The sequence below is a fragment of the Orbicella franksi genome, chromosome 7 (genome assembly GCF_964199315.1).
Source record: "Orbicella franksi chromosome 7, jaOrbFran1.1, whole genome shotgun sequence".
Classification (NCBI taxonomy): domain Eukaryota; kingdom Metazoa; phylum Cnidaria; class Anthozoa; order Scleractinia; family Merulinidae; genus Orbicella; species Orbicella franksi.
In genome coordinates, this window is record NC_138151.1 from 4,079,631 (window position 1) to 4,093,494 (window position 13,864).

General features: G+C 39.4%; 2 protein-coding genes across 2 annotated transcripts; one reads left to right on the forward strand and one right to left on the reverse strand.

Annotated features, from left to right (window-relative positions):
• The first annotated feature begins 242 nt into the window (after window positions 1-242).
• LOC145492857 (cytochrome P450 3A30-like) lies at window positions 243-6,974 on the forward strand. Its single transcript, XM_081472231.1, has 5 exons — window positions 243-682; window positions 2,061-2,266; window positions 3,021-3,306; window positions 4,164-4,467; window positions 5,330-6,974. The coding sequence occupies exons 1-5, from the start codon at window positions 341-343 to the stop codon at window positions 5,713-5,715; spliced, it is 1,524 nt and encodes a 507-aa protein (XP_081328357.1). The 5' UTR covers window positions 243-340; the 3' UTR covers window positions 5,716-6,974.
• Window positions 6,975-8,697: 1,723 nt separating this feature from the next.
• On the reverse strand, window positions 8,698-13,838 carry LOC145492860 (carbohydrate sulfotransferase 11-like). The gene is made up of 4 exons (XM_081472235.1): window positions 12,720-13,838; window positions 10,648-10,758; window positions 10,248-10,300; window positions 8,698-9,606 (listed from the first exon to the last, which is right to left on the reverse strand). Exons 1-4 carry the CDS (start codon window positions 12,832-12,834, stop codon window positions 8,785-8,787), a joined length of 1,101 nt encoding a protein of 366 aa, XP_081328361.1. The 5' UTR covers window positions 12,835-13,838; the 3' UTR covers window positions 8,698-8,784.
• Between the last annotated feature and the right edge of the window lie 26 nt (window positions 13,839-13,864).

A 13,864-nucleotide genomic window follows, 5' to 3' on the forward strand; every position in this document is an offset into this window, starting at 1 on the left:
GAGCACATTTTCCGTGTTTGCACGACCTCATCTAAACACATGAGGGGTTGGGATTATTCTCGAAAGCAAGGCAAACCCTCTACTAGGGCGCGACTGCGTCTCGTCTCGGGTTTGCACAACTCTCTCGTATTCTCCAAACTTCTCCAGGTCCCCCTCGTGTTTAGAGGCCTTTGTAAACACAGGAAAAGTGCACTATTGCATAAAATGTAACCGCGCCGCGCAATAACTCCTAAAAAGCTGACTTGACATCTCGTACTGTTGCAGACCTTTGCAGTTTTGGCCTATATAGCTTTGCAGCTCGGCTTTGCACGCGCAAGAAAGCGTAGTTTAGTGACACAGGATGGCGCTTCTTGACTCTGTAGAGCCGCTCCTTGAGCACTGGCAGACGGTTTTGATTGCCTCGGTCATTTTACTTGCTGTTTACTTTCGCGGGATCGCTCCGTACCAGACGCTGCGAGCTGTTTATCACAAGGGGCCTACACCTCTTCCATTTATCGGACATCTAGTGGATGTCATGAAGCACAAGGGCCAAATTCATCTGCAAATGGATGAATATTACAAAAAATACGGCCAGGTTTATTCCATGTTGATCTTTGGCAGTATACCTTGCATAGTCATCGGTGATCCGGAGATGATAAAGGACATACTGGTTAAAGAATCAGCTTCTTTCTACGATCGTCCTGTAAGTAAGATCAATTAGTATTTCCGTGTAGCCTCGTACTTTATTTGAAGACTTTTGCACCGATCCCCGTTATAATTTACTACAGTTATCAAGCGTCTCTCTTCCCGTAAATTGTTATCAATATGACCGTCTTGATAGATTTTGGGGGGCATGTACATTGTAGGGTGTGGTGTACTGTGGAGCAGCTGACATCTGAAAGTTGATGAGATCGATTGAGATAAATTACAATCAAAGAAGAGCATTAGTTCTGTTTGGTACTAGGAGGGCATTTGACCCATAGTCATGTCGCTTTGTCAAATCTTGAGATTTTGTTTGCACGTGGCTTGTCGATTCACCACCAAAAAGAGACACTTGACGGTCTGATCTCACCACCCAAAATAGACTTTTTGACAGTCTGTTCTCATAGGTTTAAATATTGCACAGGCAGTGTGCAATGTTCATAGCACACCATAAATGGGTGTCACTTTCCATTCTGCACTGCTCACGATTGGTTTCAGATATTCAAGAGAAGGAACAACTGAGGGATTTGAGCTATAATAAATGATCTCTTCACAGCTGGCTAAAATTTATGTAACATAAAAAAATGGATGTCATTTTTTTCATACCAATTTTCACAGCAGAGATTCATGTGCCCCAGTACTGCCTTGTGAAAAAATTGACAGGGGAGCTCATCAAACCATAGAATGGCAAAAAAGGAATGGAACGAGGAGCTTGGATGGCAGAGTCAGGGGGAGGTCCGCAAGTTGCTGTCCACTCAAAAGAGTAGTGAAGAATCGTTGAAGCCCTGTGTCCCACCTAGGTAGTCTAAGGGGTGAAAGAAAATTTGAACCAAATCCCCATCAAAAAATTCTGGTTCCATTTAGGTACCCCATGTAATTTTTATAGGGAAGTCCTCCCCAGTGGGATGTGTGCATCAAACTGGGAAACATATAATGACCATTGTTTGATAACCAAGGCTATGTAAACAATGGCCTCCATTGGCGCAAAAATGTGCTCGGATATTTATCCGCAGTCATTATCTGTCTCAAGAAGGGAACAGTTTTCCGACAGCATAGCTTGAGGAAAATTGTAAGCTTGGAGGAACAGATAATCTCCAAGGACAAATTTTTGAGCATATTTTCACACCAAATATTTTTTGCATCACACGTCATTTTGAAAATTTGGGAATGTTTTAGTTGGGGCATGTACAGTGATGTGATGCATTTAGAGAATAGACCCATCACATGCATGGGAAAATATTTCATGGATTATAAGGATCTTTACTAACTACACAGATGTTATTTCAGCAACAATTCAAAACATACTATTATTTCTATTTTCCTCATTGAATTTAACAAGTTTCATTTACTCAATGAAGTTTCAATTACTTATAATATAGCAATTTGTGAAACAACCTGAACCTCTGAACAGTATGTTGACCGAAGCCAAGCAGGAGAATTGGAAACGTATTCGTAACACCCTGACACCAGCTTTCAGCGCTCTGAAAATGAAACAGATGGTGCCTTTGATGAATGCATGCAGCGACAATTTGATCAAGAAACTTGCAGAAGTAGCTGACAAGGAAGAAAGTGTTAACATCAAAACGTAAGTGTAGCATCTCTCTAATTACCACTTGCTTATAGTCTCCAAATCCAACATATGGCTCTGTGGTTAAATGCTTTGGAATCCAGATCAGGCAAGCCTTAAAATATGTTGTGCTCTCCAGTGATTCTTATGCAAGATAATGCTTATAGAGATGTCAACCTCAAGAAATTCAAATCAGTGGATTTGGAGAAATCATCAGTGTTTCATGAAGGAACTCTTCTTGAATTAGCAAAACAAATTGTCGACAGATTCCATGACACATGGGAAGGTCAGTGGTTTAATGGTGTGTCTGGACTCTTTGGATTGAAGAGTTCGGGTTTGAGCCCTGACCAGAGTGACTTTGTTGTGCTCTTTTGCAAGACATGGGGACATGCTTATCTCTTCACTCAAGAGTATAAATTTATTCCAGTAAATTGTTGGGGCAACCTGAGAGAATGCTAAGGAATAACCTGTAATGAACTAGTGTACCATCCTGGGGGAATAGTACAGAAGGTGCTAGATGGCAGTGTAAATTGTGACCTATAATCCACTCTTCTAGATCTGTTTATCCATGTTTACAACTGCAACATTCAATTAATATTTGATGTCCTTTCTTTGTTTTTGACAAAAACCCTTGTCATTCAGTTTTATGTTCAAATGATATTATGAATTATTTTTTGCGACTGCATTGTTTTATTTGTTAGCTTTGTGAAAATGATCCCATTCAACTGTATTGTAATGTCAGATGTTTCTGTTTTATGTACAATTCTCACAGATTTCAACAAAGTCTTACCATGGATGTCATTGTTTCTGCGGCATTTGGCTTTGAAGTGGACTCACAAAATAATCCTGATGATCCAGTCCTCAAAGCAGCTCAGCTTGCCATGAACCAGACTACCTTTCAGAAAATTTTATTTGGGGTTCTTACTTTGATGCCTTTGGGATTGAAAATTATAGAAAAAGTGCCACAACTGTATATGAATAATCTAAAACCACTCCTCAACATTGCAGAGGAAATAGTTCGCACAAAGAGAGAAAACACTGGGAACTCAATTAAAAAGGTAAAATAGTAATAAATATTATAATTATTATGATAAATTAATATTGATTTGATATCATACATTTAGTATGAAAGGTCACTGTGGCACAGCCAAGTTGACTATCTTTCCAAGAAAATCAGGGGGTGTGGTTGATTGTTTTTAAGCAAGCCGAGTTGGCTCTATAAAGACTGCTTCACACTTATGAGATAAGTACACAGGTAAGTGCAAGCATAATATAGAAAATGCTAGTGGACACCGAGGTGGAATAAATATTTTCGATCGTAAGCACAAGAAAAAGAAACATATTTCTTGTTCTTGTGTTTATGCTTGTGCTTATTTTACAAGTGGGAACTGGCATGAAATAAGCACATGCTCATGTGCATGTCCCTAGTGGGAACATCCATGTGCTTGTACTTGTTTCACAAGTGTGAACCAGGCTTTGAGCACTGAGAAGTTCCAAAAACCTTTAGGTGACTGTTTGAAAGCCCAAATATAAAGAGCTATTTTCTCTTTCATGGCATTATGTACACAATCATGTTCAGATTTGTGGTAGGCTTGCATCTATCAGGGAGCGGGGAGCAGGGAGGGTACAATGGTGAGAGAACACACCTCCCACCAATGTGGCCAGGGTGCAATTCTGTATCGGTGCCATAAGTGGGTTGAGCTTGTTGTTGGTTCTCGCCTTGCTCCAAGGTTTTTTCTCTGGGTTCTCCACTTTTCCTTCCTCCTCAAAAACCAACACTCCAAATTCCAATTCGACCAGGATAGAGGACCTGCATGAAAACCAGCTAAGGCTCAGGTGGCTTCCTCTCTAAATATTGTAATTTGTTTTTTATCAACTTGTGAAGGTTTCTGCTGACTGTTTATTACCTTAATAGGACATGTTGGATCTTATGCTGGCTGCTTCAGATGACCCTTCAGTTCCAGAGTCTAAGAAGCTCTCTGACACAGAAGTTTTAGCACAAAGCTTTGTCTTCCTTGCTGCAGGATATGAAACCTCCAGTACCACGTTGAGTTTTGTTTGTCACCATTTGGCAACAAGTCCTGAGATTCAGGACAAGCTACAGCAAGAGATTGACAATGCTTGGCCAGATGAAAACCAAATGCTGTCGTACGAGACAGTCCATGAGCTACCATACCTCGACATGGTGATATCAGAGGCGCTGAGGATGTACCCTCCAGGTAGGAGAGAGGATTATTGGACAATGTGTACTAAAGGCCTCTACGGCCAAGAGTGGGTCAATAACCTCAATTGACACTCTATCAATACTTAATTAATACTCAATGGACACTCACGTTGACACTCAATGGACACTCAATCAACATCTTTGTCAACAGTCAATCGAGAGTCGACTAATTTTCCCAGACACACCATTGAGCGTGGATCAATACATATGAATCGGTCAACTTTCAGCCGACTATTGACTGACTGCCAATCAAATGTCAATCAGGTGTTGATTGAGATGCTGATCTAGTGTCAACCAAGTAGCAATCAAGATTTCTATCGAGTGTTGATCAAGATGTACATCAAGTGTTGATCAAAGGTTGATCAAGGGTATCAATCAGCACTTGACCGCAGATGCCTTTTAGTGATCTGAATTATTTAATGCATAAATTGCATGTTGGTATTAGAATGGCATCTTAGACATCTACCATCTTGTGATTTTTTGTCACTCTAAGAGACATCTAGGAGCAGAGACATGTAATGCATGTAGAGAATACATATAATATTTGTGACAAACTATGCATACCCGTAATTAGGTGTTATTATGATTGTTGTTATTTTCGTAAGTGCACGTGCACATATGTGGTGTTTAAGATGCAGTCTTGTAATTTATGCGCTGGGCGGTCAGTTTCACAGTGTAACGGCTAGCGCTGTTTGTGCGCCATTAAAGACAACATTTTACCGTTATCTTTCATTACAATATTCTTCCTGAGTAGTCTACCACATACATTGTGTTATCAATATTAAATATGTTTCAAGAAACCGCTTGAGGGAGCTTTCATGATTCACAATTTTCCTTTACGTGCTTTTGTTTTCTAGGGTTTATTCTGGCTCGTTCATGTACAAAAGAATGCATCATCAAAGGAGTGAAAATACAGGAGGGTATAATGGCTGTAATACCAGCATACAGCATTCACCATGACCCGTCCATTTATCCTGACCCGGAAAAATTCAACCCAGAGCGTTTTTCAGCTGCAGCTAAACAGTCTCGCGATCCCTACACTTACATGCCGTTTGGTCATGGACCCCACAACTGCATTGGTATGCGGTTTGTTCAGGTGGAAATGAAGCTGTTGTTGGCACGAATGTTGAAGAAATATCGCTTGGAAGTTGCTCCAGATACAAAGATCCCGCCTGAAGTTCTCATTAAAAGTACCTTGACATGTGGAAATGTTAAAGTTCTAGTAAAATCACGAGCCAAGTGAATGCATGCCAAACCTTTCCTTTTTCCACATACAAGAGCGTAGAGGTTTTCATTTGAGTGTCTCAAAACCAAAACTAAAGTTATCACTCTGGCCAATCACCAAACATATAGACAATCCAGTGAACCAATTAAAACATAAAGTAAAATTAATGCATATACCTGACGCAAAGCATGGGGGAATGCATGTGAGTGCGTAACAATTGGTTTTGGTATCCCTTCTGATTAGATGAAAAAGTGGTTCTAGTCTTTTTAAACAATCATGTAGCATAGTAATACAAAACCAATTATATTATTATGTTTCAACATTCAAATTTAAAGTGCTCTCATTCAGGCCCTTGATCTATGGTAAAAGTCATGTTTAAGATGTTAGTGTGTATGTTTTAGGGGAATAAGGCTTAATAACAGTATTTGTATGATATGCAGTTGCTTACAATGCTAAACACTGTACCATTCCCTCTTGCAAAAGTTTGATTAAATTTTAAGATCTTTTTGACAACCTTTTGCTGGCTTCTATTTGAACCAGCCTATCAAATCATGGGGACTGTACAGAGTGGAGATATTAAATAATAGACAGTCAAATTCACCATTCATTCGTGTGGGAATTTCAAAAGTCTCAAACTGTGAACAATTGAATCGGTGGCAAGTCGTCACAGTTTGATCAACCATTTTAAATGGAAGCCATTGAATGTCAGAAGTTGTTGAAAAGTTGTCAAACTAATCAAAAAACGTTCAGATGTGGCAATGGTAAGCTGCATAGCACTGTAAAGCAGCACTGTATATGGGATTGGGCGAAAGCAGTTAAAAAGAATAATTTTTCAGACTGATCAATTTGTTATCATGGGCGTGACTATATCACATTTTTTGAATTCACATATACCTTTGAAATTATATTTGGCTAGGAGCCATAATCATAAATACATGTAATTCAGATCAATTATTGATCTACTGGTTATTTTTCCATTAATATTTTGCTCATTTTAATGTGAAGTGATTTTTTTTTTTTGTGATTTGATTGGAACAAAGGAAACAATGAATGGATTACATAATAGCTGGAAAAAGAGAAATTCCCATCCTGCTACTGTTGGCTATTTTGTATCTTGGAAGTCACAGACACTAGTAGGAGTAGTGTGACTGGTTTCTTAATGCAACTGACTTTTTATTAACCATGTAATTCTTGATTAGGAAATCAATCTAGCCTGTACACAACATCAGAAATTATTAGCTCTAATATAATTAAATTGGGTTTATGATTATGCTATAGAGGTACACTGTTTGGAAAAGAGTACTAGAAATTACAGCTCTAATATAATAAATAGCTTTATGATTATACTATAAATAAATGTACACTATTTGGGAAAGAGAACTATGTAGCTGTTGTATTTGGTGTGTCTGGATCAACTTTAAAGCAAAAAGGATGGGAGGGAAAATGTGTTTTCTGTATGGTGTTCAATAATCTTCCACAGGTTGGCATCTCTGATTGCAACATCTATGACCGCTTTGTTAGAGTTTTTTAGGTGAGCGAAGGGAGTCAGTGAGGGGCAGGCTTTGCTTGCTGACTAGTCTCTCGCAGCTTCGCGGCAGTATGACCGTGTATGAGAGGAGCGCGGCCTCTGGGGACGAGAATGTACGAGAGCAAAAGAGGTTAGGGACCGACCACTAGAAAAGTGATGGGGGGTGGGACTTTTTCAGCTTACAGGATTTTTTTCGTTTAGTGCCTCTGCAGGGTTTTTTTTCGGGGTCAAGTGCCCTGCAGTCTTAATCTTGACACTCGCTATACAATCTGATTGCCTGCAAAATGCTTCAAACAAATATTTTTTTTTTTATCTTTCACACAGTCGTTTTGCTTTACTGTTAAAATTATACTCCGCAGGGGAAACATACTGAAGGTATCAGACACATTTAAGCGGCTATTGCCTAAGTGATGGAGCTGCGTTACACTTTTTGTTTGATGTCTAGAGAAAAATTGATTTTATTTTTTCATTCCCCTTGTAATAAAACTCATTCTTGGCATGCAGTGAATCAAGGTTTTAGCTAAGATTCTCTAAGTGGCCGTCTAGTAACAAATGTGGGGCCAAAGGACCTATTCTGCTGGGGGAGTCTGGGGGTATGCCACCCAGAAAATTTTGCAAAATTGAAGCGTTTTGGTGCGTTTTCCACGATTTTAAGCCGATAAATTTAATGTATCGATTGGACTTGAATGATAATGAGTCGTTTACTCTGTCAAAAGTTGAGAGTTGTCAGTTGTGAAATCACTCCTATATATCGAGTCTTTCAAAACACGGTCTGTGCTTGCTTCATCGGAAACGAATCAAGCAGGATGGTTGTTTATAGCTCGTAGTTTTGCTGCGCACAAAATGTATTTTATCAGCCTTGAAATAGAAAAATGTCCGTTTTCCTAATTGTAGAGAAAACCAGGTAAATGGGGATTACACCAGGACCAAGAATTCAAATTAAAACTGCAGTATAAAGTGGCTGCCAAGGTGCCCTTTAGGCGAGTAAAGTTCGTAAGCCCGACAGTGCAATCGACTCTGCAAGAATTTTTTTTCTTCACTTCTCCTTTGCACGAACTTTTTTTTCAGTCTGCCAACCTTCCATGTTTTTTTTCTCCCGCCCCCCTCCCCCATCACTTCTCTAATGGTCCGTCCCTTACATGCTTTTGATGAGAGCCAATAAGAGCCTGCTCGCAGGCTAATTACTACGTTGACCTGTGATTGGCTTAAAAAAACTCGCGCCACTTTATCATCCAATCGGAAGTAAAACCCTTCAAAACAGTGCAGGTCGGCCCACGCGTTTTCCCGGGTTTCGCGTCAGCGATATGTACTTGCATGAAGTTTTGATTGTTTCACTGCGGTTTTTGTGATTGGAAAGAGTGGTTTCTTTAGTTTTGGTGTTATTTTATTATTTTACACTCTTTTGTAAGGCTCGCCTCACTGAAAGTATGTGTCTTTTCAAGATTGTTTCCCTATTTTTGACGTATATGGCTACAAGAACATTGTAAAATTAGTTAATCGTGCCAGATAACAACAAATTCCTAGAAATATATGAACTGAAGTTTTATTTAAATAACAACTTATAAGGATGAACCTAGTAAGTTCTCTAAGGGTCCGGGAAAAGGGTAGCCAAATATTTTAAAACTGCTTTGATACACATTCCCCAGACGTTTGATCCAAACTTTTGGTATGTGTGCGTAGTAATTTATTAGTTCATTTTTAGTTCTTGATGAACGAAACGATGGGAATTTCAACTGTGTTAAATTGGCTCGCTCAAGAACATACTTAGCGTCTTCTTGTAGAGTCTCATAGTGCCCTACATAGTTGTACTTGATATCGCAAAACCCGCAGACGTCTTCATAATTTGCCCAGTGCCAGTCCTCTTGCGCGCCCCCATTTATAATGTACTCTATGAATTCTGGGAACCTCACACCATACCCGCCCTGCAGTGCCTCCTGGGTAGCGTTGGGTCTAAAATTTCGGATGATCTTTCTTCCAAACACTGTGATGAATGGATCTTTATCAGCGGTTCTTGGATGTAAATATTTATCTTTGTACGCTGACAAAAGCCGCTCGAAAGGTTCTCTCACAAGCATAAACTTGTAGAAAGTTTGAAGCATTTTCTGTGCTTTTTCCTGTGGAAACTGTTTCACGGTTGGACCGTACGGAGAATGATAACCCTGAGATAAGCGGTATTTTCCGAGGAGCGACATCCATTTCCTGCTTGCTACCTTTGGTACCAGACAGAAGATCACTTTGTGTTTTTCAAAAACGTAAAGGTGTCCTAAAGTCTCGTTATTTGGTGTTTTCTTTTTTCTTCCTCCGCAAAACTGCCTCAGACGCTGCTTCTGTTCCAAGTCTCTTTTACCATCATCTCCTCTGTAATAAGACGCGTCATCTCCCTTCAAAATGACAGTAAAAAATCATGCGATTTCTACAGCACTGTACCCAGGGCTCTATTGCTGATATCTATCGAAAAGGACTAAGGACTGGCTTATGATCTTTCTCCATATGAGTTTATTTGAATAGCGTTAGCAGTGTTGTTCAGTTTCCACAGTTAATTGTTAAATACAATATCAATGAATTTCTAACTTTACAGACCTGACCTCGGACAGAAGATTTTAGATCATCGGATATCCCGGGGACAGTTAGCATTTGAGAAAAAAAGCTCGAAGTGGCTGTAAAATAATTCAATAACATTTGCGAGGAACAGTAGACTGTTCTTGACTCCTTTTTTACTAATTTAATGGTTTAAACTTTCCCTCTACTGAATACTCCTGGATCTCTGAGGACGGCTCTGTTTTGCCTTCGTGGCTGGCGGGATGTCGTGCGAAAGCACTCTGTTTTAGAGTTTCTAACGAAATCCGATCGATTAAATAGAACCTCGCCTTAGCGTCTGCTGTTACGCTGGACAAAGTACTTGTGCGTGAAATTCCGCTAGCTTCGCGGGCTAATGTTTCTTGACCTCGTAAGCCAATAGCACAATCGTATTAAAATGTAAGTAACAGTAGAATTAGGATTCTGTGTTAAAATAAACACTCACCTCAGCCTCGTAAGGATTGTTATCCAAGAGAACAGGACTTGACAAGGGTTCCGCTGGCAAAACAAAAACCTTTATAGCTGTATTACAACTTTTTTTCGCACAATTTAAGTAAATTTGGTATGAACGCGAGTAAGTGAAGTAGCGTGGCGTTTACGTAAGCTCACAACGCAGCGGGAAAATAATGTCATACGATAGCATAAAATGCATTGTAATGTAAAGCTATGAAGATAACTATGGCTGGTATGGATTGAATATGATAAGTTGAAACTCAAGCTCGAAAATATATATATGGGGTACAGAAACTGTTCACAACGGCAATTTATTAAAGGTTATGTCTGTTAAAGACAAACGGAGATTTAAAACACCAATAAGTCCGTCAATAAAAAATATCTTAACTTACCTTTAGTATCTTGTGGCATGGGGCGACTAATTGTGCCAGTCCACTCTAGACGGGTGTCATGTCGTTCGGCGGGATACCAAAGCCTTACACCGCAGAAACCTACTGGTACACCTGTGAGAAGGGTGACATTGTGAGAGTGAAGTGCCTTGCCCAAGAATACAACAAAAGATTCTTTATTCTTAAATGTTATTCGTTATTCTTAACTGTCATTCGTTATTCTGAATTCGTTATTCTTAAGTGCTACTCGTTATTCTAAAGTGTTATTCGTTGTTCTTAAGTGTTATTTGTTATTCTTAGTGTTATTCGTTTTGCGTGTTGAGTTGCCCGTTAGTCGCCTGTTTTCATAACGTCTGAAGATTTTTGCCCTGTTGTGAATCTCCGTCATAAGCTTGATCACAGTAAAAGACAATCAAAAATAGTTTTTTAATTGGTGTAGGAACTCGTTAAAAAAGGAAAGCAACTACAATAGCTACAATAGTTTACAATTTTAAAACGCGTAATTCGCGAGTCTTCTGCTACACACCTGCCAGTTCAGAAATAGATACAACATTATCTGTGCTTCCTTCGAGTTCTAGTAAAGTTTTGCTTGTATCGTAGCTAATGCATGCAATTCGAAAAAGCTGTGAAAACACTCGCCTGTCAGCTCGTGTTCCCATAACATTTCTCGTTCTCCCAAACTTCCTCTCGTCTTTCTAATTAGATTATGAGCTCGAGATTTCTATCGCGTGACATCAGAGAAATCGAGAGCGAATAATCTAATTGTTTTAGTATAAATATACTAGTTGTTCAAAACTTTATCTAAATCCTCTTCACAGACACTTCGAAAATGCCAACCTCATTCATTCACCTCGTAGAAATCTCGAGCTCATAATCTATTTGTTAATTAGATTATGAGCTCGAGATTTCCATCGCGCGACAGTTGACGAGGGCGCAGCCCTCGTCAACTATCACGCATAGAAATCTCGAGCGAATAATGTAATTGTTTTAGTATAAATCTACTAGTCGTTCAAAACTTTATTTAAATCCTCTTCACAGACACTTCAAAAACGCATTAAGGGGCCGCCAGCGCGTTTAAATACCAAGCGCGCACTGCTACGCTACTCACTATCTACAACAGAATAAACAGTGAGTACTGTAGCTTATCAGAGAACGGCATTCGTGATAGTAGGCTAATAGATTTATACTAAAACTCGCGAGAAACACTGAACATGTTCTCGATTTCCTACAAAAATACAAAGTTCTATGACCTGCATAGATCTGCATAGTGTTTGAAATTTCAATAAATAAATTCATGTCGGTTTAAAAGTGTTTGTCACGAATAGTTGCCCTTCGAGAAATTTTCTTGCTTTTTAACAAACTTCATTCTCGGCCCAATATTTGTTTGTTTTGTTTTTTTAAGACGAGGTTTCCACTGGCAACTTAAGGAACACGATAAGAACAGTTTTATTTAAATTATAAATTTCTATCTCATAATATAATTGATAGATAGAAGTTTGGCTTTAGCGGGCGCTTCTTGCAAGTTGTTTTCTTAAATTAAGATGATATTGTTTTAAAAGTTATTCGTGAAAAGAATTATTTCCAGTATATCAAGTTCAGTCGACTTGACTTTGACTCTCTTCATTTGAAATTAATTTAAACAAGACTTTTTAGCATCGTGAGATCCACTGAATGAGGTTCTTGTAACGGATGAATTACCGTCTGACTGATACTTTAAATTTCATGTACATTATGGGGAGGTTTCTTTTCTTTGCGGTTTTACTGTCGGAATAGTTTTCAATGAGAAAGATGAATTGACTGAAATGGTGAAATATTGAACCAGTCAGTTTCACCGCTTGGCATAAATCTCTGCAAAAGTCAAGTTATTTGTCTCAATGGCATCTGCCATCTCTTTCATTCGGTGATAAGTTTACTTCTTAAAGGAAAGGAAGGGAAAAGACTGAGAAAGAATAATGCCGAATAATAATATTTAAATAAATGTGACCATTATTAGTATCTATTCCGAGCAGAAAGGACAACACAGTGTTAAGTTTGCTTAGCATATGGTAACGGTAAGTGAAATCAGTTTAAGATACCTTCACTGACGTGATCTGGAACAGCTGGCAACGAGCAAAACACGAGCAAGTTGACTATGATCGTAAGAGTTATGCAGCTTATTATGACAGCTAAGGCACGCATATTCCTCCTCATGACCAAGGCTGTATACAAGCAATTTTAGCCGGGAATATCGACGCGTATGTTTTGAAACAATGAACCAATGATGTGAGGAACCTCGAGACTGGGAAGATATCACAGGCTGATACTTGTTAACTATTCATGAAAGATTTGTCTTTGGATTTGAAATGAAAACAATGGTTTCTCGAAACGCAAGGACACGCAAACTTCACAACAAATGCACTATTCAATATTGATCACCGATCCCCTCTGATGACTTACTTAGCATATTACATAAGACTTTAAAACTAATTATGCAAGGGTGCATAGAGCAGTCCGGGTTCGAGTCCTGGCTGGGGACACTGTGTTGTGGTCTTGGGCAACATACTTAACTCTCACAGTGCCTCTCTCCACCCAGGAGTAGAAATGGGTATCAGCGAATTGTTGGGGAAACCTAACAAATTGCTGGGGAGTGACCTGCGATGAACTAGCATCCCGTCCAGGGGGAGTAGAAATACTCCTAGCGGCTTCATGCTACAGAAACCGGGATAAGCTCCGGCAGCTATGAGCCAGTCGGCTCCAAGGCTTCACTTTTTTAAAATTTTTTTAAAAGCTCTCCACGTCTGAATTTCGCATTCTACAGTCGAACCTCTCCACAACGGCCCCACTAAGGGCAGGTAGGGTGATATGACAGCTGTTTTTTTCCGGGGGCCCGGGGTACAATTGCAACATTTATATATTTAAAAAATGTTTATTGTAGTATAGAATACCTAACACAATCAGAATATATCAACAAAACAGAAACCAAACAGAAACAGAGACAAGCGGACGCGCAGTACGGATCAAGTCTGGTGACCTTTTACAATATAGCATGGGGTTTTGTACACATCATTCGTCAGTCGTTGATTAACTCGCCGTTTTCGAGAGGTTACTTTGGCAGTTGGGACGCGTTTTAGTGGCCTTCGCCGTTGTCGACAGGTGACCGTTGTATGGCGGTTAAAATAACAGTGAATTAGTGTATGGATAGTCCGCCCGGACCAAACAAAGAGGCCCGCGTTGCGCAGGG

What these genes read in the sequence shown, in the direction of transcription:
- LOC145492860 (XM_081472235.1), bottom strand. Translation starts at nt 12,834, where the DNA reads ATGAGGAGGAATATGCGTGCCTTAGCTGTCATAATAAGCTGCATAACT. An exon ending in TCCAGATCACGTCAGTGAAG is followed by an intron (nt 10,759 to 12,719) that starts GTATCTTAAACT and finishes CCCTTCTCACAG; the next exon opens with GTGTACCAGTAGGTTTCTGC. An exon ending in ACAATCCTTACGAGGCTGAG is followed by an intron (nt 9,607 to 10,247) that starts GTGAGTGTTTAT and finishes GTCATTTTGAAG; the next exon opens with GGAGATGACGCGTCTTATTA.
- LOC145492857 (XM_081472231.1), top strand. Translation starts at nt 341, where the DNA reads ATGGCGCTTCTTGACTCTGTAGAGCCGCTCCTTGAGCACTGGCAGACG. An exon ending in CTTCTTTCTACGATCGTCCT is followed by an intron (nt 683 to 2,060) that starts GTAAGTAAGATC and finishes CTTATAATATAG; the next exon opens with CAATTTGTGAAACAACCTGA. An exon ending in GCTGAGGATGTACCCTCCAG is followed by an intron (nt 4,468 to 5,329) that starts GTAGGAGAGAGG and finishes TTTGTTTTCTAG; the next exon opens with GGTTTATTCTGGCTCGTTCA.